This window comes from Camarhynchus parvulus, chromosome 1 (assembly GCF_901933205.1).
Source record: "Camarhynchus parvulus chromosome 1, STF_HiC, whole genome shotgun sequence".
Taxonomy (NCBI): Eukaryota; Metazoa; Chordata; class Aves; order Passeriformes; family Thraupidae; genus Camarhynchus; species Camarhynchus parvulus.
The window spans coordinates 24,774,512-24,798,387 of NC_044571.1; the positions used below are offsets into that span (position 1 = coordinate 24,774,512).

Below are 23,876 nucleotides of genomic sequence, written 5' to 3' on the forward strand. Positions count from 1 at the left end.
GAGAGTAAGTGAAATATATTCATTAAAAAAGCATTGTTTTCCAACTTTACTTAACCTTCCCAAGGCAAACAGCCACAAATGGTGCTCTGAAAATGCCTGCACTTGTAGCCTTTAACAAAAATAATCACCGGACTTTGGACAAAGTGCCAGACTTGGTCTCAACCTTGCACTGCATTGCAGGTTGTTGATAGCACAATCTGGATGGGTTCTTCTGGGATCTCAGACTACATTCCCATGCTCTTTGACTTCATTGATTTAGCAGTAAATGGCACATTCTTGGAATGCTTTCAGTGGAAAAATTCTATATAATATGGATACGAATAAGCATGTGAAATAGTTTGTATTTTAAGCAGAGCAGTTATTCCCTCTTGTTATATTACTGTGCTTTCTTTCATTCCCATGTTATTCCTAAAGCTTGTTATTGTGAGAGATTCTGAGCCTTGAGAAACTGGAGTTAAACTAGTTTTTCTTTAAACTGCTTTCTAAGAAAAAAAAGGAGAGATGTTGGAAATTTTCCCATCAAACATCTGTTAGATGTTAGACCCAAATATGTTCCCACTTCAGCTGTTCTGGTCTAGTACTGGGGTGGTGTAACAGAACTTAGTGGAGTTAATCGGAGATGACAAGGCAATAGCATTTATTGCAACATACCTGCTGTTTAAATAGCAGTGATGGCAGTATACTGAAAGCTAAATTAATTGCAAATTAGGAAAATTGTGTTGTGAGAGGCAGAGGAATCTATGAATTATAGCTTTTAGCATAAAAAACCTGTAAATGGCCAGAAGTTGACCCAGAGGGAGCCTTATTCTAGCAGACTTTCAGCATCAATCTCCCTTTGCAGTGGGAACCTTTTCTGGGTCCACTGCTGAAAGCCAGTGAATGTCCTATTCCAGCCCTATATTCAGGCTGTTCTATCTTTTGAATGTCCTTTCCATTTTCACTAAATCTTTCACAAAGAAATATATCTAGATCTGAGTTTTGATGTGCAGTGTGTACAGTTACATTTCCGTTCACATGAAGATTAGGGGATATAAATTACTTTAAAAGCCTCGTTTAAGATGAGTACACAAGCTATTGCCTCCTTTACTTTGGGAATCAAAGCCACATTAGTAAGAATTTACACTGTTGGGAAGAAGATGAAAAAAAGTAAGATTAAATTTCTGCACAATGCCCTTTTGGTAAACTGTAGCAGAGGAAAGGGGAATTAAAGTTGGTCTGTAAAAGCAGCTGAAGCAATTCCCTCCAGCATGAGGAAATCTTAGGCTGGAATTAGGCCAGGAAAGCCAGCGTGGTGACATTGACTCCATTCACAGCATAGCAGATGTAAAAAGCAGGAGACAGCAAGATCCAAACTTGCTGTTCTCCAGCATCAAAGCAAGGAGACTGCTCTTGGGTAGTGTATGGCAGAACAAATGTTAACAGAGCCACTTTTGCTGACCTGAAATCTTTTCTAGACTTGTGATATTTTATTCCTAGATAAGGCAAAACTATTTTTTTTTAAGACTGAGATGAAAAAACAGTTTTAGAAAAGAAATACAGACATGGCAATGCAGCTGTGCTCTAGGCTCAAACCTGAGCTTGCCATCTGTCCTGTAAGGGCTATATTTGCTCGCTAGCTCAAGAGTTGACACCTAATCTCATTTTGACTAAAACCCTTATTTTGTAATTAGGAATTCTGTCCCATTTTTTTCTCCCCACTATCTTTTAAATCAATCCATACAAAGAACCTTTTCTGACATATTTCTGTTTTCATTCAGCAAAATAATTCTACACAGCTCTGGTTTTAAAGCTGTTTTACAAAGTCCAGAGACTTAAGTAAGTCTCTCTTCAGACTGCCCTTAGGATGGGTGGCTTCTGTGGCTTCATGTTCCCAACTTTGTTTAGCCCTTAAGAGCTAGAAAAACTGCAAGTATGCAGTGGTCGAGCTTGTGTTTCACTTTGATTTTCCACAGCAAGCAGAGTGATAAGCTCTTATACAACCTACTTGGGATCTGTAGGACTAGTAGCGCTTAATTGTACAGTTTTTCTGGCATTCGTGTTCAGCCTTCAAACAGTCCTTATTCATTGCAGCTTATTCATTGCTTTACCATCCATGGGCATAACATTTCGTTCCAAGCAGTGCTATGGAAAGCACACTGTATTCCTGTTAATATTACATGAAGCTTAAGATTTTTTTTTAAACCACCTCTCTCAAGACTGTTTATCTGTCTACATTGATATTTGTCTAAAGATATGTTTTACAGTCTATTTACTTGATGATGTGTCAGAAATTTGTTTACCAATAAAGTGTAGATAAAAATATCAAGTATGTGTGTATTGGTTTCCAGTTAGTTTTTTCTGTCTGCAGTTTTTTTTAATTATAAAAGTGAATACATTTCAGGGATAAAAGATTTGTCATTTATTTGGCTATATTCACTTTATTCTGTGATTCCTTAATCAAAGTAAACTGACCCAAAAAAGCTTATTTTCTTCATTCAGACCAATAGAGTGCACCATTTGGGCCTCGTTTCCAGGATCTTTTCTCACGGGAATTTCCCACTCATGTTGTGGATAGTCTGTGTGAGCAACAACTGAACAAGCAGGCAAAACCACAAGGATTGTTACAGGCATCTGATTATAATTACTAGCAAAGCTTCTAATCCTTGTTTCTCCAGCTATAGCTTCAAAAATCAGCTAATAGCACCACATGCAAACATTATCATAATTACTTTGATGGGTTTAGGCATTGGGCAACACAGACAAATTTTGGAGCAAGACCCTGAGAAGGCCTTAAGTCTTTGCCATGACTGCAGCTTGCATGGAACAGCAATGGAAAATGATCTGAACTCATCAAACTAGCTTATCGTGAATGAGTAGTCCTTCTGTGGATATAATGAGGAGGGAATAGACTGGAATGGTGCAGGAGAACTTCAACAAGAAGCTCTGTATTTCAGGTTTGTTGGGACATTCATTTTTCATAGTATTTGTGCTCATTTTTGGTTTTGTAGTCTTCATGCAGAGGATTAAAATGAATCTCTCCAATTGTTGTGGGAATTTTGCATAGCTTTGTAAAAACCCCACAACTGCCGCGCATGAGCTGTTCATTTTTTACATTTGTAGAGCCTATTGGAGATCAATAGCATGGAGAGAGAAAGTGTTCTTTACTTGGGGAAGATGGACTGCACTGATCAGAACTGTAGGGGTACAAGTAGTGGGTGCTGCCCCATTCCTCTCAGTCCACCTGATGATCGATGGAGGGAAGAGCTGATAGTCCACAGTGTCACCTGAGGTTTCCTAAGGTGAGGCAGCACCCCCAACAAGGAGGATCTCCTATGTTCACCCTTTGCCTCCACCCTGCAGAAGGAAATCCACTCAGAAGAAGGTTGTACAGAGATGGCTGTGTAGTATGCCTTGTTTCTGCTTCCCAAAGAAAGCTGAAAAAACAGATGCTTTGAAAAGCAGCTGACAGTTTGGGACAAGTTCATTTGAGCAGATTTGAGCACCCCAAAAATCACTGATTTCATTTTTACAGCTCAACTGTCCCATTGGATTCCTGTGGTCCTTAGGAAGGGCAGTGAGGAGAGCAGCCACTCTGCATAGCACCCATCTCTCCAGAAAAGGAACTGATGATCTTCAGCCAAGAAATTAGCATGGCCTTAGTTCTACCAGAAGTAACTCATACTTTGGATTTTTAGGCTGAAGCGGCAGGGCAGTGGAATGTAACGAGTGGCTCCCTGACTTCTAGGGCAGCAGACCCACCAGGAATGCCTGTTGGTGGCTTCTCCATGTGCTGATGGGTATCAGGAATAGCAGTGGTGCAAGAGTCTCTGCAAGACAAAATTAAGCTTTGGAGAAAAGAATATCTAAGTACAATTTTTGGAAGTGCTTATTGCCCAACTTTATTACAAATAATTATTCAGTGTTATACCATTTAAGTCTCCTGAAGGATACATAGGAGCATTTAAAGAGGTACTTGAAATTACTTCACAGATTTTCCCATGCCCCTCTCACACCCTCAACCACTGCATGCAGAAACATAAGTAGGTGTGGTTGCAGACAGCTGATCCTGAGTGAGGCTTTGACAATCATATTGTGTAATCTCATCTAATGCAGTATCAAATTTTCCTGAAAAGACAAGCATGTTTCAGGCCATATCTTGAAGGTCATGAAATGCCCATTTATCAAGTCTCACTTACTTCAGTCAGTAGCTTCTTGTGTACCCACAAGCTTTCAGCTGCTGATAGTCAGCTTTGCTGTGAGGACTTGCTGGAGTAATTCTCAGATTTCTTTTTCTTGTGCTCATTCAAAATGGCCTGCAAGGTGCCCTCTGATAGTTCTGTTTGCCTAGAGCATTGTGCTTCACTCTGTGCCATTTGACATGCCTGATGTGCAGCAAGGCACATTAGTTACATCTAGAATATAGATTTTTCAACAGTGTTTTTAACTCATTTCCCAAAATTTAAGATCATTTGTGTCATCAGCTGTTTTTTAATCTGAAATGGATACTGGTGCATTTTTACTAAAATGTATGTGCTCCATTAGGTTTAGGAAAATAAGTGATTAATAAGGTAAAAGCATCTTAAATGGATTCTTGGATACTTTCTATTTAATCTCAGACATTTAACTGATTTTTTTTTCTTCACTACACATCTTTGGAACAGTGCAAGAAGGCCCGCTGTTGTGTGGTTTCGGTGGTTTTAAATTTCAGGATGTTTTTTTAATTATGAGCATGGAAGCATGCTTTAGCTAGCCTGTGACTGAACAAGGCTTAAATTAGGTCACAGCCTGGCTTTTTGTGTTTACATTTTTGTCCCTGCGTGTTTTATCCCAACACATATCTTCTGCACTTCTCCTCTGAAGTTGTTAGCAGCTGCACAAAAACTGTCTTCTGAAATGTTTTTCCAAGTCTCTGTTTATCTCTGTGGTGAGGAATTGCTGCTGCTGAAGCAGTCTCATAGTTAGCAAATCTCAAACTGGCCAAAATCCACCTCAATTCAGAAGGGCTTGTCTGACACCTGTGGCACCTTGAGGTGTGATAGAGATTGTGACACCCATGTGTGTTTCTGCAAAAAGGTGGAAGGGAACTCACTGTGAGCTTCAGAGAGATGAGTGTGGGGAGGTGCACATATTTACCAAGGAATAAGAAGGCTGTAGTTTTGCATGCTTATCCTACAACCACTCTTTATTATCAGGCAAACATTAAGGTAAAAGTAAATCTCTTGCACCAGTTTGTTGGGTTTTTTCCCTAAAACTTCTGGTTTCTTAATACTACTAATTTGTTCATCTATAGTGAGGTGAGTGAACCCTGCATATTGTCAGGGTAATGTCATTAATCTTTCTAAGTTGAAAGCTGTATTCTGTAAAAACACACCAATTAATAGCTGTATCATATATCTGAAGGAAGTTTAGGGCAGCAGTGTTCTCAGTGTGACGGAGAATGTTGGGTCCTGCTGTTTAGCTGTTTTCTCAAGTCATTGCTGGTTCCTGCTGACAAGGATTAAACATTCAGTTGGGTAACAAGTCATCAGTTCTCTAAGACACTAATTGAATGAAGTAGCATGTTGCTTAGTCAAACAGCTGAAAAGCAATCTAAGCCTAGACTTTGCTGTGCCTGGAAATACATTTCCAGCTATTTTCCTTAATGTTTCTGCTGAACATTCGAAGTACATTAATTTCACATTTTTTTGTTAAATAATTGAATTTTGTCAAATAATTGAATTTATTGGGAACAGTTCAGTCAAGGAGGAACGTCTGCAGAAATCTCATAACTACTTCACATAAAATAATTAAAATTATTTAAATTTCTGTGGTAACTTGAAGTCTAAGAAATTCATAGCTCAGTGTCTAGTCAGACCTTTATAAATAAAAAGAATTAACTGAAAAATCATATTAAATCATATTTCTCTTCAGAATAAAATAGCTTTATTGAATGCTGTGAGGAAATAGATTTGATTTTCTTTTTTGTCCACAATCTATCATAGTTAATAAGTCAAATTCTTTCTCTGTGATGCTTCATTAAAATTCTTCCTGAGCTGCGTTATCTCCATGGGGTTACTAAACCATATTCTCTTAGAATTAGCTTCATCTTCCAAAGGTATCTGATATGTATAGGGATTAGATTGATAAGATCATCAAGACCAAAAAGAATATGCAAATAGGCAAATTCCTGATTCTCTTCATTGCAGTTGGGTTAATATTTATTGAGGCAATGTTGCATAACCTCAGCCAGCGTAATTAAAAATGAGTTTTCATTGATTCTTGTTTTGGTCCTTGTTACTGGAAACTTACCATATGAAAATTCTGTCAGCCTTATTAAGACAAATTTAATTTTTCTTTTTTTTTCTTTTTTTTTCTATATTTGTTGGAACTCTGTTGTGGGTTTCTTGTTTATTTGGAGGCGGCAGGGGAAGCAGGAAGAGAAATATGGCTCTAAATCAAAAATATTCAGAGGAAGCTGAATAGCTCTGTCATCTTTTTTTACTCTGACTGTCTTCAAATCTCTCCTTTTAAGTGCACTCTCTTTTCTGTGTCAAAATGTAATGGAAATATCAGGCTGTGTTCATAAAAAAGTAGGTTGGTTTTTATCCTTAGGAGTGCTTGTTGGTGTCTTCCTGTGGTGGAAGCAAATAACAGCAGAAACTTCTTCAGTCTAGTTCATAACTGTATAAATCAGTAGAGTTGGTTGAGGGATAGTCTGGCAGGATCTTAGCGAGGTTGTTAAAGCATTGCAGACCAGAAAGCTGTTTTTTCTTGTAAGCACCCATGTAAACTGTAAAGATAGGGGAGACCTCACACATACATAAGTATGTCTGCGACAAACACACAGCTATAGTTATCCACAGGCAGATAGCCATAAACCTGCATCATGGCTTTTGTCAATAATGCTGACTTTACCAAACACTTCATCATAATTATCAGTGTTTTTAACAGTGAGAAAGAGTTCCACCTCATGTCAGTGACTCCCAACCCTTATCTGTTCTAAAGAAACTAGAGTGCTTTATGGCTTGTGATAGATACACAGAGATCTGAAGACAGCAAACAAAAGAGAGAATAAATATGTACACAGACAGAAAAATTCTACAGACATCACAGAGAGGAAAAAATCTAGACAATAGAATAGGCAAACAGCTAAATTGCAGGGTCTTAAAGAGGATTTTGAACATCAGTGTCACTGTATTTCACTGAATCACAGAATGGCTGAGGTTGGAAAGGGGCTCTGAGACCATCTAGTCCAACTGCCTGTGCTCAAGCAGGGTCAGCTAGAGCAGGTAATATTTGATTAGTCTTTTTTATTGCCCAGGTAATTTGGGGGTTACCAATCTCTAGGCCATTATGACTCATTCAGCCATCCACATCATCAGTCTGTACTGAGCACTGCAGCCTCCATAACACTGTTGCTCAGAGTTTGTTTGCTCTCATATAGCAAATGTTCTTTATCTCTGGACAAAAAAAAAAAAAAAAGGCAATAAAAGTTATGGGCATTAACTTGGACAGGAGAGCTAGCATTGGCTCTTTTCAGTAGCTAGATAAAAGCCTTAGGTTCTCACAGATGCAGAAACAGTCAGAAAAGTTGAAAATATTTTTTCATGAAAAAAGGGAGGAGCGAGAGCCAAAACTTCAAAGGAACCACATAAATAAAAGTGCATTTGTTACTCTCTCTGTCCAAAATACAGAAGGCTGACGCTCCATGTGGTAGTTGAGATCTTCTCAGGGACCTGGAGGATCCAGGACCTATAAATCTCGGGTACAGATGTTCCAGCATTAATTAGTGTTTTGGAAAGGAGGAGAAGCTTCACATTTATCTCTTGCTTCCTTTCATCCTTGCCTGTAATAGATATGATAAAGCAAGAGAGGCATCTTAGCAGAAGTTTGTGGTCGTGGTTGGCTTGTGAACTGTGCCATTCTGACCATTTCACCACCAGCAATTCAATTTCCCCTGTCAATAAATGCAACCTCTCCCATGAGACTGGTGGAAGCATCTCTGAAAGTACTTTAAAAGTTCACAAAGACAGCGCGTCACTGCACATCACTGATTCCTTTGACACAGCTAATCCTGTAAGCAGACTGTGTTTTAGCCAAGAAAGCACTAATTTAACAAAGCTTAGAGACACTCTAGAATCGGAATCTGAAATATTGAGGATACTTTCCTCAAGCTGAAGCCTGAAACCAGTCCCCCGTGATGGGGCCCAGATGAGTAGTTATGACAAATTCTTTAGCAGTCTCTCTGGTGTTCTGATAGAACAGATAAGCTCCCTCTATTCTTTCTCCTTGTCTGGAAGGCTTCTCTTTTCCTCCACATTACCTGCATTTGCTACCAGTTAGAGAGCAACCTAAATTTTCTCCAAGACCTCTCAAACTAAAGACATGTCCTTCAAGTAAAACAACTTGCCATTACAATTTAGTAATGCCTTCACTTCCTCAGTGTCTGCAGAATGAAAAGGAGTCTCTAAACTGGAGAATCAGGGATTTGACAGGTGGACCACTTGGTACTCAAGGAATTGGCTGGATGGACACACACATAGAGTTGCAGTCAATGGCTCAATGTCCAAGTGGGAAGCAGTGACAAGTGATGTTCCTCAGAGGTTGGTCTTGGGGTCAACATCTTTGTCAGCTGCATGGGCAGTGGGACTAAGTGCACCCTCCTCAAGTTTCCTGATGACACCAAGCTGTGTGATGTGGTCAGCATGCTGGAGGGGAGGGATGCCATCCAGTGTGAAAAGCCCATGAAGTTCAACAAAGCCAAGTACAAGGTGCAGCATCTGGGTTGGAGTAGCCCTGTCAATACAGGCTGGGGGATGGCCAGAGTCAGAGCAGCCCTGAGAATGACTTGGGGTGTTGGTGGGCAAGAAGATCAACATGACTCAGCACTGCATCCTTGCAGCCCAGAAAGCCAACGCATGCTGTGCTGGATCAAAACCAGGTGATGTGACCAGCAGGTCGAGGAAGGTAGTTCTGCCCCTGCATTCCGCTCTGGTGACATCCAGACTGTAGTGCTGTGTCCAGCTCTGAGGCCCCAACATAAGAAGGACATGGACCTGTTGGAGCAAGTCCAGGGGAGGGCTGCAAAAATGATCAGAGGGCCAGAACATCCATCCTATGAAAACAAGCTGAGAACTGTGACTGCTAAGCCATGAGAAGAGGCTCCAGGGAGACCTTTCAGCAGCCTTCCAGTATCTAAAGGATGCTTACAAAAATGCTGGAGAGGGATTTTTCACAAGGGCATGTGGTATTGGCTTTAAACTGAAAGAGGGCAAGTGTAAATTAGATATTAGGAAGTTCTTTACTATGGGGGTGATGAGGCAGTGGAGCAGCTTACCCACAGAGATGGTAGATGTTCCACCCCTGGAATTGTTCGTGGTTAGGTTGGATGGGACTTTGTGCAGTCTGGTGTACTAGAAGGTATTCCTGCCCTTGGTAACAGGGTTGGAATGAGATCATTTTTAAGGTCGCTTCCAGTCCAAACCATTCTATGATTTTGTAATCAAACAAAATGGTTTGCCCTGATTATTATACTGATCCTTTGCTGAAGAAGCTCCATAGCCTCTACTGCCTACAATAAATGGTTAAAAAATTCCCAGTAGCTTTTGAAATCAACACTTGAAATTATAAATAGGCTTTCTCCTTGAACAGCTGTGGAACTGTCTGCTGCTGATGTTCTCCAGAACATCCTTTCCCATGAGTGATGAGATTTTGGAATCTGCAGAAGATGTGTGGGCACTCTTGGCCCCCATCAGTGCTACCTCAAACTGAGTCTGCCAGAAAAACTAGATATTTTGTAATGGATCTGGAGAATCTTCCTGTTCAAGTTTGTATTCCACCCTTGACCCTCTCCAGTTATCACAAGTTACATTCATTTTTTTCCAGGTAGATGATACAGAACTATTTCCTTTATGATTCAAAGCAAAATATTTTTACTCTCCTGCCTGATTTCAAAGGAAAAAAAAAAAAAAAAGAAGACTTCACAGAATCACAGAGAGGAGTTCTCCAAGTAATTGGTTGCCATAATACTTTCTCCAAATAATTTAGCTTCCCTAGAGGATCATTCAGCTTGATCTAGTACTGCCAACTTGTAAAAACTTATTGTGAATCTGTGCAGTGAACATAATTCTATTATATAAAAGACAACTGCTGATAATTTTCAGTATTTCTATTTATTAACTGAAGATTTCTCGTAGATTACAAATTATTTTGGCTATTTGTTGATTCTGGAGACAAACCCAACATGAAGGCAAGCCCAGCTTAACAACCATCAAAGTGATTGCATTAGAATATTTGTGAGGTTAACAACCCACGTACACTGGAAGGCATAAGGGTTGATTTAGCTTCAGTGTGAGCTGACTCAACAGCAGGTTTCAACAGAGTCCCAGTTACTGAAATTTCTAGACCATTTGCATTGATACATCAAGGCTGGGAAATCATGTAGAGGGAACAACTGTACAAACTCCGTTCAGATGATATCATAGCACCCCACTGGTCTTGAGGCTCATCTGTCTAGGAGGGCTAGGAGAAAAAAAATGTCTCTGATTCTCTGTTGACAATGACTCTTCATATTGCTGCACACATCTGCCTTAAAGCCCAACGTCCTTGCTGGTGGTTCAGAGCCAATCATCTGGCCTTGTCAGGAACTCAGAGACTGTCCCAAACTGTAAATTCCCATGACCGGAGCGCGAAGGTCTGTACCGAGTCTCTTGTACGTACTGCTAGAACATGTGTTCTGGGCTCCCATGTGGAGAGGGTATCCCAGTACACAAATTACTAAAAAGTCACAGCCTCTGTAAGAGAATTAAATTCTTTCTGTAGTTAAAACAGCCAGTAGTAACTTTTATTTGCATGATCAAGTCAGTTTTGATAGCTGTTCCCATCACAAAAATAGTTACGCTTTTGTTTAAACAGAAGAACACAGAATGGAAAAATTGGCATACGACAGGCTGAACTCCTGCAGGGGTTTTAATTTTCACATACTCTTAAACTCATGGAGCCAAATGAGCTTAACATTTTGGCCAGTTGCACAATTTGGAAATTTCAACAGTGAATGGTTTTTGGACCAAAAAAAAAATGTTCTCACAAATATGAAAAGTGAACAGATGTTACTATTGGTGCTTCCAACGCCTACTGACAGAAAACATCTGTGTTGAACTTCCTGAATTTTAGGATCTTGAGAACACTCCCACACACCACTGAAAGCCATTTGAAAGCAGTTGGGCTGGCAGATTGGCTCTTGTGTCTATGACTGAATGTTCTAACTCAAGCAGGTGCTGGTTGTTGTCTTGCCTTGAGAAAGGCCAGTTAGCCAAGCAGCAGTCTTACAGCTATCCAACCAACTACGTTATCCAAGTTTTTGGCAATATGTGCGAGGTATGCTTTTAAAAAGTCCCAGAAAGCAGCTGATCTTAATATTATGATGGCAATAAAATGAATAGAATGAATGAAAAGAACTGAAAAAAGATTTTGATCCAGATACTAGCAGAGTAGGAAGACTGCACTGCATTCTATGGTGCCCTGTAATTTTTTTGGCTTTTTTGATCCTATAAAAACCCATGTTAAATGAACAGAATTTTGTTCTATAAATATACTCATATAATATACTCAACATACTAAAAACTAAAAACTCTGCTCCTTTACATGACCATGATGCAGCAGATGTCACAGAGTAACTGGGAGTTCCCTGCTTCCTCCTGCTCTTTGTCCACACCCATCAGTGTGATAACTGTCTGGTTATAAGAGCATATTTGGCAAGGTGATTTTCCTCTCTGGTGAATTTTTGGTTGGCTGTCAAATTAACCTTCCCCAATTAATTACATAGTAATGAACATTTGACAAGTATAAATCAATGTCATTTTAGTGTCCTGTAAAACATCATTAGCTCATTCAAGTTCATTCAAGTTCATTCAAAGTTGAGATCTCCAAATGTTACTATAGGACACGAAATAACACAATGCGGGCACACTGCTCTTTCATGGTAAAAGAGAGTTTTTTAATTTCTGACTCTAACATTTATAGATTTCCAAAAGTGACAGTGGATTGGAGGGTGACAGTACCATTTCTCCAATGACACTGGACAAACCAACCGTTCATCAAATTTCTCTTCTTCCATAAAAGAATGCAAAGCAATAAGTTACTTACATAAAGTGTGTGAGAAAGTTTGTTACAAGAATGTAAACATCAGAAGGCTTAGAAAATCTTAAAAAATCAGGGCGACATCCAAATTTAACTTTAGTTACCTCTTTCTCAAAAACAGAATTTAGCTGGTAGTCAAAGGGACAGAATTTACACATCACTGAAGTAGGGTTTTTTCCTGATTTTTTTTTAGTTGCCTTAGCTTGGTAGTCTCAGTTTAACCAACATAAAGCGAGTAGCTCTGTTAACTGCACTTCCACTCTCAGGCTGAGATGGAATAAATGGATATGCTTTTGGGCACACACCATTATCATCTGATTACTCTTTAATGCTGAAATATTTCTAACTTCCAAGAAAATCCTACTGTGTTGTACTACCAGGAGCAGCATTTCTGCCATGTATTGTCTGCCAGGTTAAGCAGATGTATTGCATTTATATAGACTCCCTTTTCATGCAGCATGATTTTTATTTCAATCTTAATTCTAACTGCTAAATCCACCATTTTAGGACTTGATCTTTGAGGTGTTGCCTTCTTGCACAGTTTAGAAAGCAATGATGTGAGGTCAGCTTTTGAGCTAGAAACCTGGGCTTCTTTTAGAGACACTTAAGAAAAATGGTTACATTCAGATGCATTTGTTTGACTTAGTTTGAATATCTGCATTAGGATATCATGCCATGAGATATCACCTGCACCTGATGGGATCTTTTGATGCCTACACTGCAGGTAGATAAATATCTCCATCTGTTCTATAAATGCAATACTTAAAAAATTCAATGCCTTTCAAGTCATTCCAAGTCTTCTCACATAATTCGGTAGAGCATGCTTACTAGAGAGATACATTTGCTAATATAGGTCTTGATTCTGATGCTAAATTTCCTAGTTGGTCTGTTTAGCCATACTTCAGCAGAGATTCTGCTTTGTACTTTCAGAGATATCCCCTTACTCAGTCTGCAAACAAAAGCACTCTTTGCCTCTGCCTAATGCTTTTTTCCCACATCTTGTCCACCATCCTCTTCTTTCCTCTATGCAATGACCTTTTGAAGGTTTAGCATGGAAATCCTCGTGTGGTTTTGTCTAGACTTGCCTTTTCTTATGCTTTTCTTTGGGAGATCATTGCTGTGGTCCCAGTATTGTTCTTACTACAGAAGCACTGCACAGCACAGAAAGCATTTCTGACATTTACTCCTGTGTATTTTGTGACATGAAGAAACTATTAACTAGTTCTTTTGAGTTCTTGACCTACATTCCAGCATATATTTACTTTTGCACATGTTTTATCTTCTTGGGTGACATAGCAGCTTTCTGGAAGATCACAAATTAGATCAAACCGTGGGAACAGAAAACAGTACAAAATTATTTCATTACTGAGTACAGAAAAGGGATGTGGCTTCTGGTAAAGGGAATGCTTTCATAGTTCATTTTTTATGAAGATTTAATGTGTATTCCTTCCTTAATGAAAAAAAAAAATTCACCCTTCTGCAAGCTGAATCACTGTTCTGGAATTAATGTTAATGTCATTTGGTCACCACTGTCCTGAGAGAAAATGTCGTATGTCCAGACAATGAAGTTAAAAGAACAGCAGATTGTTGCCATGCCACTAGGCTGAACTAGCCTCATTTTTTAGTTATTTTTAATGAATGTTATAATTTTTTTGTTTACTTTTTTTTATAAATAAAAAAGCTCACTAACAAATGAGAAGGAAAGTATTTTCTGAGAATAAGAGCTGGAATGTGAAACTCAGCTAAATAACCTCCTCTAAACTAGCAAAACAGAAGAAAAACTATTTAGAAATAACCATTAGTTATGCACCTTTTTGTTAAAGCCTGCCAACTCTTTCAGTGCTACTCTGTGTTTAAGGATTTAATATCATGCAGCTTAAGGCACAAGAGAAAAGTTTGATTTGCTTATCAATATTCTAGTAAGACAACAGAAGTCCCATCTCCTCCTGGTGCCATGGTACATTGGTAACCATGCTGTTTCCAAATGTCCAAAATATCAGAATAAGACTCCCCTTTTAGTATCAGTGTGGTGGCAGAAGTTAATGCCAGCCCTACACTAAAAATTCAGATTCAGAAGATAAATTTGAGAATTTTCAAGCCTGTGACAGTAAATGTAAATTTAGCAATACAATGAAGAAGTAAGGTAATAAGTTTTTCTCATTTCTCTTAGAAGACCAAGTGTGCCTACTTCACAAAATATAGGTTGAATGACAGAGCACCTTCACTTCAGGCAGCCATGCTGCTCGCTTGCATGATGTATTTAATCCCATTTTATTTGCGCTTCCCCAGCTATCTCACTTACAGACATTTTGGCAGAAACCTTCTGCTTTTGTTGCCTCAGACCTCGCTCAAGGACAGTTTGACCCTATCTGAACTCCTTATCAGATTTCCTGAAGGTTGTACCATGGTCTGGAATCCTGCACCTGCAGTGGTGGGGGCTGCGTGCAACAGCAATGGCTGGTGCCATCTAGTGAGGAGCTTCTGAATGCTCACTGCAAACTGCTGCAAGGCACCTGGCTTTTAGGAAGTAGTCACGTCTACAGTCCTGAAGACACAGAAATAAAGTTGCACGCTAATATGATTGACAACCAAGCCTGCACAAACTTCAGGATTTTTTTCTCTCAGATGATCTTTTTCTCCAGTGGATACCATTGGTTGTGTTTTGCCCTGTGTATTTGTATTTCCTACACTTCCTTGGACAGCTTGATCTGTTCTTCCTAGGTGGAACTACAAAAGTGTTTGTGTCTTGCTTAAACAAAACTCTTGAGTTGCTGAGGTGGATGGAGCCATTCAAACTACCTCATCAATGCACAACATAATGTTGAAAGGTACATAAATGTTCCATTTTCTTCTGTGTCATGGTGTTGTACTCATCAGTGTCTGAAGATCTCTGGAGGTCTGTACTGGGCAGGCCAGTTACCCCAGAAGCAGCTGCTGAGTCAAACCATGCCATGGCAGCAGGTGCTCCATCTGGTCTGCTTTTCTCTGCCTCTCAGCCCAAAGTGGTGAAGTATTTCTGACAAAGTGTGCGCTTCATGGAGCTGAACCCCAAACCCTTCCCCTACGTATTCCCCTCTAATACATTTTATCCATAAACTCCTAAATAACCTCCTGTATTTATGCTCCAGCAGAAATGTCAGGTGATATGCCTATCCTAGTCTGACTCTGTGTGGCACAGCAGGTTCTTGAGCTTCTTCCTTGTAGTTTATATTTTTGGGGATAGTGGGAGCACTAAGGTAATACATTTATTATTTGGGTTCAGTGCTTGCTTTAGTGTGGTACACCCATTGAAACCACCTGAAAGAATCACAAATTCCCTACATTTACACCCAGTTTTCCACATTTTGCCAGCATTATATTTAAAAACTTCTCTGTTTCTTTCTTGTGTGCCTGGAAGGATGTCTTTTCCTGGATTAGCACTTTTAATCAGTTCAAAAGTTGCTCATTTTCCTTATAAATTATTTTTTCCCTGTTGAGTTGCTGTCTGTTCCACTTGCTCGTCTCACTGAGTAGGAGTGCACTGAGGTCCTTGCTGTCACGTCCTTTCCCCATCTGTTCTTACAGGGACCATTCCAGACTAGAAGTTCTTACAAAAAAATCCCAGCTCCAGCTTGTCTGTCATGGTCAGATCACCCTTCCCACAGGAAATGAACTTGTCCTTTCACCAGTGACCTTTTTAAAATGTCAGGGAATTAACCTCCTTTCTTTTTGTCCACTGTTAAAGGAAATGATGGTCTACAAGGCTCGTTTCCATGTGGGGAATACTGAATCATCACATTCCATGTACCAGAAGCAATTGCAAAATGGTTATCTGTAATGAAACATGGAGAAATGGGCTCAGTGGCTGGGAAGCTCTATAGAAACTCTGATTCTGCCTCCTCTTTATTGCAAATCAACAGTTTTCTCCTATCTTTGTATCTCCACCCTGGTAGGTGGCTTTCTCAGCAATTCATGATTCTTGTGTTTTAAAACCTTTGGAGCAGGTACTGTCATTAATGGCATGTCTCTTTGTATAGCACATCAAACATTTGGTTGCTCTCAAAATCCTCTGTCAAATTTGTTTCCACACTGTAAATTTAACAGTAAATTAGAAGGAAGATGATATTGCAACATGACATCTCTTTCATCTGACTGATGGTAAAAGAACTGGAAATTAAAGTTCAAGCTGCAGAACATGAACATTGAGTACAAATTTAAAAGTCTGATCAGGATCTTCTTACGTCCATTGGTACTTAATTGCAAAATGTAGTTATTGAATTCAGTCACAGCCTTGGCAGCATTTTCTTTCATGCATGTCACTGGACAAGTGACAATGTATATATAACATGGCAAATATTTTCTGGGGAGATTTTCTTCAGGCTTTCTAATTTCCAGCCTTTGCTCCTCTCTGTAAATAGTTTTTGCACAATATTTAGGCTGGCCACAAGAATTTTGTGAGACCTGTTCCAGTCAGCTATAGTTGGAGGAAGAGCAAAGCAGGGACTGTCTATTTAGGTGTATATCCTGACATTGGGAGCTTTGTAATTCAACTAAAGGGTTGTGGAAGTATAAAAACAGTGAAAGAACTTCTTGTTAATCTTCAATATACTCCATCAGCCCACTTTTTCCTTTTCTTTCCATGCGCTCTCTCAGAAGTGCTGGCCATGGCATTCCACACACACTTCAGTGAGCCTCTTAGCACTGGCCTGTAAGTCCCCTGGTGGGTGACACGGGGTAATGGTGCCATGCTCTGGACTAGGGAAGAGGTCCAGTTTACCCTAGTGAAATGGGAAGGGCACTACATGTTTAAGAGACAGAACTTAATGAGTTTTCTGAACTATGACATGGATGATATGTTCCCCTAAGCTTCTTTTTTTTTTTTCTTTTTTTTTTTTTTTTTTTTTTTTTTTTTTTTTTTTAGACCTGGAAATTTTAAGTCAAGCACAATTTTACAGCTTTGGAGAATTCTCTAGAATTTCTGACCCTCCAGGAGCACAGACAGAGTAGTACCATGCATGGCATGTGTCACACAGGGGTATTTGTGGCTAAGAATTGAGTCATGCTTTGTTTGACTGAACCTTTCAAAGTGATTGTCTTTGCTTAAATCTCCTTAGTGACCTTTGCCAAAGAGAGAATGTTCTTAGGTCACTTGCTAATGAAAAGGGGACATACTTGTCCAACAAAAGATCTAAGATAAAGAAAGCAGAGTTAAAGCTGACATGTCTGAGTTAACAAAGGTTAACAAAGTTAATTCAGTTAACAAGCCAAGGTACTAATTGGCTGAAGAATTACACAAACATTGTCATGATATTAAGTATTTCCCTAGCTCTGACTCTAGCCTGTATTGAACTAGTCCCATGAGGATCTATTCTCTTCTCATATTAAATAACCCATATTCCTCAACAAACAAATGACCAGATAACTACCAGGAAGGCATGGGGAAGGTGTGCTGATGCCCAGTCCTCTTCCTTGTTTTCCATTCCCTGTTTATTTCTTCCTCCACACCAGAAGGAAAATGGGACTGGAAGTGGGAGAATGTATCTGATGTAGGAGTTAGAGAGGTAACCATTCCATTCCATGGAATACCACCCTTGAACTGTACAGCTCTGCATGGTCCCTATAGAAAGTCAGGCACAGATTTGAAAATCCTGAACATAACCAGCCTTTTATCAGAAACTGCAATGAAAAGTTTTACATGTGTTCTACCTCCAGACAGCTGCCCTCTAAAGGAGGGTAGAGAGGCACTAAAGAGACAGTTTGCTTATCTCAGGAGGATGCGTGGTCTTTGGAATTTAGATTATTTATTCTGGCTTTCAGGTACTCCAAAAATGAAGTGGCATTTTCAGTGCTCAGAACCCATGTATTCCTTTCTTTGCAGAAGCAACTGAAACATTTATTTTCAGAAATTAAATGCAACTGGAGCCAACTCAAATCTCTACAAATGAATGCTAATCATTTTTCAGTGTTCTTTGCAGATATAATGGATATGTTTCCATCCTTTTTGAACCTTTTTAAAGGCTCCTTTCTAGATTTGAGTGCATGAGGAACAAACTACCTTAAGCATTGAATAATGTTTAAAGGCGTTATAGTAAAATTGAAATATTTTTGATTGATATTTGCATGAGAATTTATACTTTTCTACCAAAAGATCTCAAACAAAAAAAAGATCACTGACTCCATTTTTTGATGAATGAAATGTTTATTTCCCTAAAAAGGCAGTTTCATGGGGCATGCTCATAAGTATTTTATCAATTCCTATATACTTAAGTGTTGAGCCATAGTAGAAGAAGTGCAGAAAATGTGGTATAAGAAAGATTTTCTTTTTCCTGATCTTGGAACTCAGTGTAAAATTCTGATTCAGATTTAAGTCATTACTCTAGTGCTTTTAATCAGCACTAGATTTCCATTTGAGTCAGGCAACTCAGAAAATATGTCTACTGGGATCTGTACCTCCACTGAATAAATTTTAGAGATTCACTGCATTTTGAAAAAAACTAAAAACTACTGCTGGTGGAGGTAGATGCATTTGTACCAGCCAGTGGTGCCTGGCATAAGGAAATGAGCAGCTGCTTATTCAGATGCATATGCCTCCTGCCAACGTGAGTTCTTTTATGTTTTAGATGTATTCATGTAATCTTTGTTTCTTCTCAGTTTGTTAATCTGAAAAGACATTGGCCTCTTGGTGCCTAATAATCCACATGAGCAGGCTTGGTTTAAAAGTAGGGATGCTGTATAAAGTCAGGTTTGGTTGTAAGCAGAGGGAATTTTCTTTCACACTGACAGCTCAAACACTTAAATTCATGTTGTTCTTTGGCACTGCTCCTAAACAATCAGTCTTGTCAAATCAGTCCTATCAGTAGAGCAAAAGATCCATACTGTACAAGTATGGATCATACTGCACATATTGGCTCATTCCTAGTCTTCCTCCAAAATGAAAGACTTGCACTCAGTTCTGTACTGTGTTTGGCTGTGTCAGCTTCTCTATATGGACTCATATGATGTGCTACAATAAGATTTAAAGTATAAAACCTACCCCAAGTGTTGTGACAAGCATTGTGCATGGAAGCAGTGTGGAAAATTGATTTGTTTTTGAAGCTACAAGTAATCTGTGCTTCAGTCATAGGAGTGGTTCGGGGGATGTGGTATGAAAACAACTATTGCAGAGATAAATATTTATTTTAGATAGTTGATGACTATGAAATTTTTGAAGTGTATCACAAATGAAATTAAAATAAATTTTTACTAATGTCAGTAAAGCATTGTTCAGTGTCTTTGGTACAACTTCCTGATCCAAAGAAATTAGGCTATCTTCAGGTTTCTTTTTTTCAAGTCCCCACACTGCCCTCTTTCCACCTCAATTGCATTAAATGAAATTGAACTCTCAAACAGGAATTGCATTCACCTTCTAGCTCTTTCTTTGAAGGCATGGGCAAGACTGTAAGTATTTTCTACTAAAAGAAGATAGTATTTTTAAATCAACTTTGTGGTATGAATATATATGTGTTTGTTCAAGGTTTGCTGTAGTTCTTCTCCTTTGTGAGATGCTGGTGCTGTTCCAGCCTGGTCTGTGAAAAAAATCTAATTGCCTTTTTAAAACAACTTTCGTTAGATTTGACTTAATTTGAATGTCTTGGTAAATGGTGCTTTGCCCCATTTAAAACATATTTCTCCAGAAAAGATTGTGGCAATGTACTATTAATGTCATTGGAGAAGTGAGTACATGCAAAACATGTGTGCCTTTGGTGATGCTACGTCTGGAACAATATTCAAATACTTCAGTTTACAGATCTCAGACATACTGTCACAATCCATTACTTAAACTTCCATTGTGTCATTTCAAAATTGTTTTTTCCCCTTTTGAGCCTTGTGATCTTGGCAGCCAACAGGGATTATTTCTAAACAATGGTTGAAGTGGCGTGAAGAGCCAAACCAGTGCTGGAAAGGAGAATGACCAAGAAGCTCTGTGTGCAAATCTTCAACCTCTGTGGATGCATGCATGTCCCATCATTTTCAGGCTCCACTGCTGAATAGAAATATTGTCACTAAAGAGGCAGAAATTCCTGCCATTAAATATCAGACACCACTTGCAATAAATATGGCCAATAAGCAAATTTCACAGTTAATCATATTTTACTTGTTTGGAGTGTCATACGTTATGTTGTAGGAGAAATGCCCTTGAGAAACCTCATTCCAAAGAAAACAGTTTTTTCATACAATGGCCATGAATACTGAAGTAGTTAATATTGATTTGAATGCTACTATCCATGTGTTAATTTTGTGACCACATATGCAGTATGGTCACTGCTGCTGGAGTTTCTCTGTGTGGTGTTTCAGATGACTTTTATCAAAGAGCCTGGCCTACTGTGATGGAAAGAAATTCTGTGTTTATTTTTTCTTTGAGAGATTGACTTTGTTGCAGGAGTGATAACCTATCCAGCTTCATGCATCACAACTGTTCCTATGTCAATGCTGTTTTATTGTTTTTATCAGGGCCAGCCAGGACTCCTTGGATCACAGGGATTCACTGGACCACCAGGATTGATGGGGATCCCAGGAGTGCAAGGTCCCAAAGGTCACAAAGGTGAAAGAGGATACCCAGGAATAACTGGACCCAAAGGAGAAGTGGTAACTTTTGAATATCAAATGTTTTAGCTAATAAGCAAAATGCTAGCAGAACATCATTTTAATTGTGCTCTGTCACTCTAGGGACAAAGAGGAGTCACTGGATTCCCCGGAGCAGATGGCATTCCTGTAAGTAGCGGGTTACTTCATCTTTAAGAAATCACCACATGCAGATATTGCAGGCTAGCTTAAAGCCTTTGTACTTTAATTAAAATGTCTGGGTTAAATTCTGCATCAGCCACGTACACATTTTTCAGCTAAGGACATTTACTAAAGTGAGTGGAACTGAAGATATACAACAAAAGAGCAGAATCTGTGCTCCCTCTCATTCCTCAGATAATTAAGGTCCATTTGCTGTGTCCTATGGAGAAATCCCCTTATAAAAGAGGCAGAAAAGGATAGAAATTTCCTGTGTCTCTGGAGGTTACCCAGCTAAGTATGTTCTTTTGTAGGAAAGATCTGTGACTGAAGTGCTTCACAACTTTTAAGCTTGTGAATGAAGGACACAAGTTGGTCATTCGTAATTATTTCTGATTTGCAAAGCTGGTATAACAACCAGTGATATTAAGAATACTAACTATGGTTAACTTGCTTTATGGCTCATATGACATGCTTGAGATTGTCTTAAAAATCTTTCTGAGCGCTAAACAGTGTAAAACTTTGAACAAATGGACCAGGTCTGTGAAACTGAAACACCCGAAGAGGAAAACCGGGTAAAGTTCACAGCACAGTATTTTCCCAGCCTACACTTCTTTACATCTTGTGTCATAAAATAACAAAGAAATCTGAGTCACTGGAATCCCTGGACAGAGTTCCCAGGCTTGGGTTTCCTTTGTAGTGCTCCCTGACACCGGGGCCCCACTTTGCAGCCCACGCATCCACATCCACTCTACTTTCACCCTCTTTTGTTTCCAGAAGAGCTTCCTATCAAATTTCAGGGATTTCTCTCTTACAATCTTCCTTGTGTCCCTCTTTCTTACTCTTTAAGGAAAAAAAATAAGACCATATTTGCCATTTCTATTAACACTCCTGAGCCAAGGATCTTCTTCATCTCACTGCATCGTGCTGAGTTTTTTTCTAAGCACTGACACATCCTGGGAAGCAGAGTAAATTGCTCCCCTGTGAAGCTCAGTGTTGCTATAGCTGCTTCTCTTACCTGGGCATGTTTTCTTTTTCAGCCCTGCCTCCCTGACCTCTTCACATTGCATTGTGAGGGATAAATACCTTCAGACAGAACTTGAACCTGTATTTTCTTTGTGTACTCTCTTCAAGCTGCCCTGCCCTTCAGGCACCCTTATATTTTCCAGCTAGTTTTTTCACTGACCATGGGAAGGCAGGTAGATAGACACCTGAACAAACCACCATGGCACAGTGTTAAGATGTAGGTCTGGGAGCCAAGAGAGAATGGTGCCAAGACGGAGTCTCTTCTGGGATGAGGAGTGCAGTATTTGGTGGAGCTCAGTAAGGACATGGATATTCTTCTATTTTTTCTAAGCAATGGAGCAAAAGCAAAGAGAAAACTCTTGCTATAGATAAAGGAGAAATGAAAAATGTTTTATGTTACTTTCTGGGTTTTTTTGACTGAGCCTGCTGGAACAAAGAGCTGCTCACAGGAAGATTTGCTTCTCATCAGCCTCAGTGCAAACCAGAAGCAACAGCAGTTAAGGTTAATGTAGGAACAGCAATGAAAATACTATTTGAGACAGGAGTAACTTTTCAGAGGCTCTGTGTCAAGGTCTTGGAGTGCCCCCAGCTTGCTACCTTTGAGCCCTGCTGTTTTCTTCCATATTCACGGCCTCATCATGACACTCAGTCTAGTTCCAACAGCATCTTTGAGTTTTTTCCTGGCTTGGAAGTTGTTCAAACTAAGTGAGGAACATTTCTTCACACTCTTCCAGTGTGAAGTACTGAAATGCTTACCAATCCCAGTTCTTGGTGGATCCCTGCACAGCAGCCTCATCTGGCTTAATTCTCTGCATAACAGAGCCTGCATTGAACATAGCTTTCTTACCCTTTCTGAGAGGTCCTTCACTACTCGTTTTTTTCATGCTGTCTGGGGCATCTGGTTCAAGCTGCAGCTATATTAAAAAAGGCACTGTCTGTTTCTGTCTTTGAAAATCCTAGTTTCCCATGGATCCAAGCCTTGGGCTTAATGTGAGAATGTCTAAATACTTCGTGACTACAGGAAAAGGAAAACTAGAAACAGATGGATAGATAAACACTTTTTTTTTTTTCCTCAACAGGGTCATCCAGGCCAGCCAGGACCAAGGGGCAAACCAGGTCATGATGGCTGTAATGGGACAGCAGGTGACCCTGGTGACGCGGGAACTCCTGGATTCTCTGGTTTCCCTGGTAGCATTGTAAGTAGCTGGCAGTAAGTGAGTACCTGAAGCTAAGAGCATTGCTGGAATGAGTTTCATTCACACATGGGTTGGGTTAATTGGACATCTCTTAACAAAGGGAATGTGGGGCTTTTTGGCCCAGCAGAGCATTGGTGCAGACTCAGCATGGACACACTGCACAGTGTTCAGTCATTGCATTGCAGCCAGGGCCACAGGGTCTGCTCAGAGCTATACCTGTCACACAGGTCTTGCAGAGAGATTACTGAAGGAAAACCTGTACAGCTGTAATCAACAGCAATAAAATTATATTAAACTCAAAATTGCTGATGAAAGTATCCTTTTCTTTCCTGCCCCATGGCCACAGTATTGGCTTTTCATGGTGAGATGCACAGGATCATGCTGACGTGAGCAGTGGGGCTCCTGGATTTACATGGGCACGTCAGCCCTGGGAAGTGCAGCATCAGTTCTAGCTAGGACATGCTACCCCATAATACCACTCCCTGGTAATGGGGGGGTTCTCCCCAAAATTTAGAAATACATTCTTTTACATACTGTGAGGGTTTACACTTTATTTTCCTAAATCATAAATTTCCAAAGCTAGGCATAGTCTCTACCTCTAAACTGCAGTATGCTTATGTACACTTACAAAAACACCAACAAATATTTTTCATTTCACTCTTATCTGTTTACATGTTAGCAGAGATGGTGTGAGAGCTCACATTGTGTTTTGGTTTTTTTGGTCACGTCCAGGGAGTCCAGGGGCCCAAGGGCCAGAAGGGGGAGCCGTACATAGTAGCGCCGGAGATCATCAGCCGACACAGGGTACGTCCAGAACTC

The 23,876-nt window shown here is 39.7% G+C and overlaps 1 protein-coding gene across 3 annotated transcripts in view; it reads left to right on the plus strand.

Moving 5' to 3' along the window:
- The window catches only part of COL4A2 (collagen type IV alpha 2 chain), a 141,465-nt gene that overhangs the window by 69,824 nt on the left and 47,765 nt on the right, over window positions 1-23,876 (plus strand). For all 3 annotated transcript variants that reach the window (XM_030962981.1, XM_030962973.1, XM_030962985.1), the window contains exons 5-8: window positions 20,566-20,700; window positions 20,782-20,826; window positions 22,941-23,057; window positions 23,790-23,861. In XM_030962981.1, the coding sequence (XP_030818841.1) occupies window positions 20,566-20,700; window positions 20,782-20,826; window positions 22,941-23,057; window positions 23,790-23,861 (369 nt within the window). The remainder of the gene's footprint in view (window positions 1-20,565; window positions 20,701-20,781; window positions 20,827-22,940; window positions 23,058-23,789; window positions 23,862-23,876) is intronic.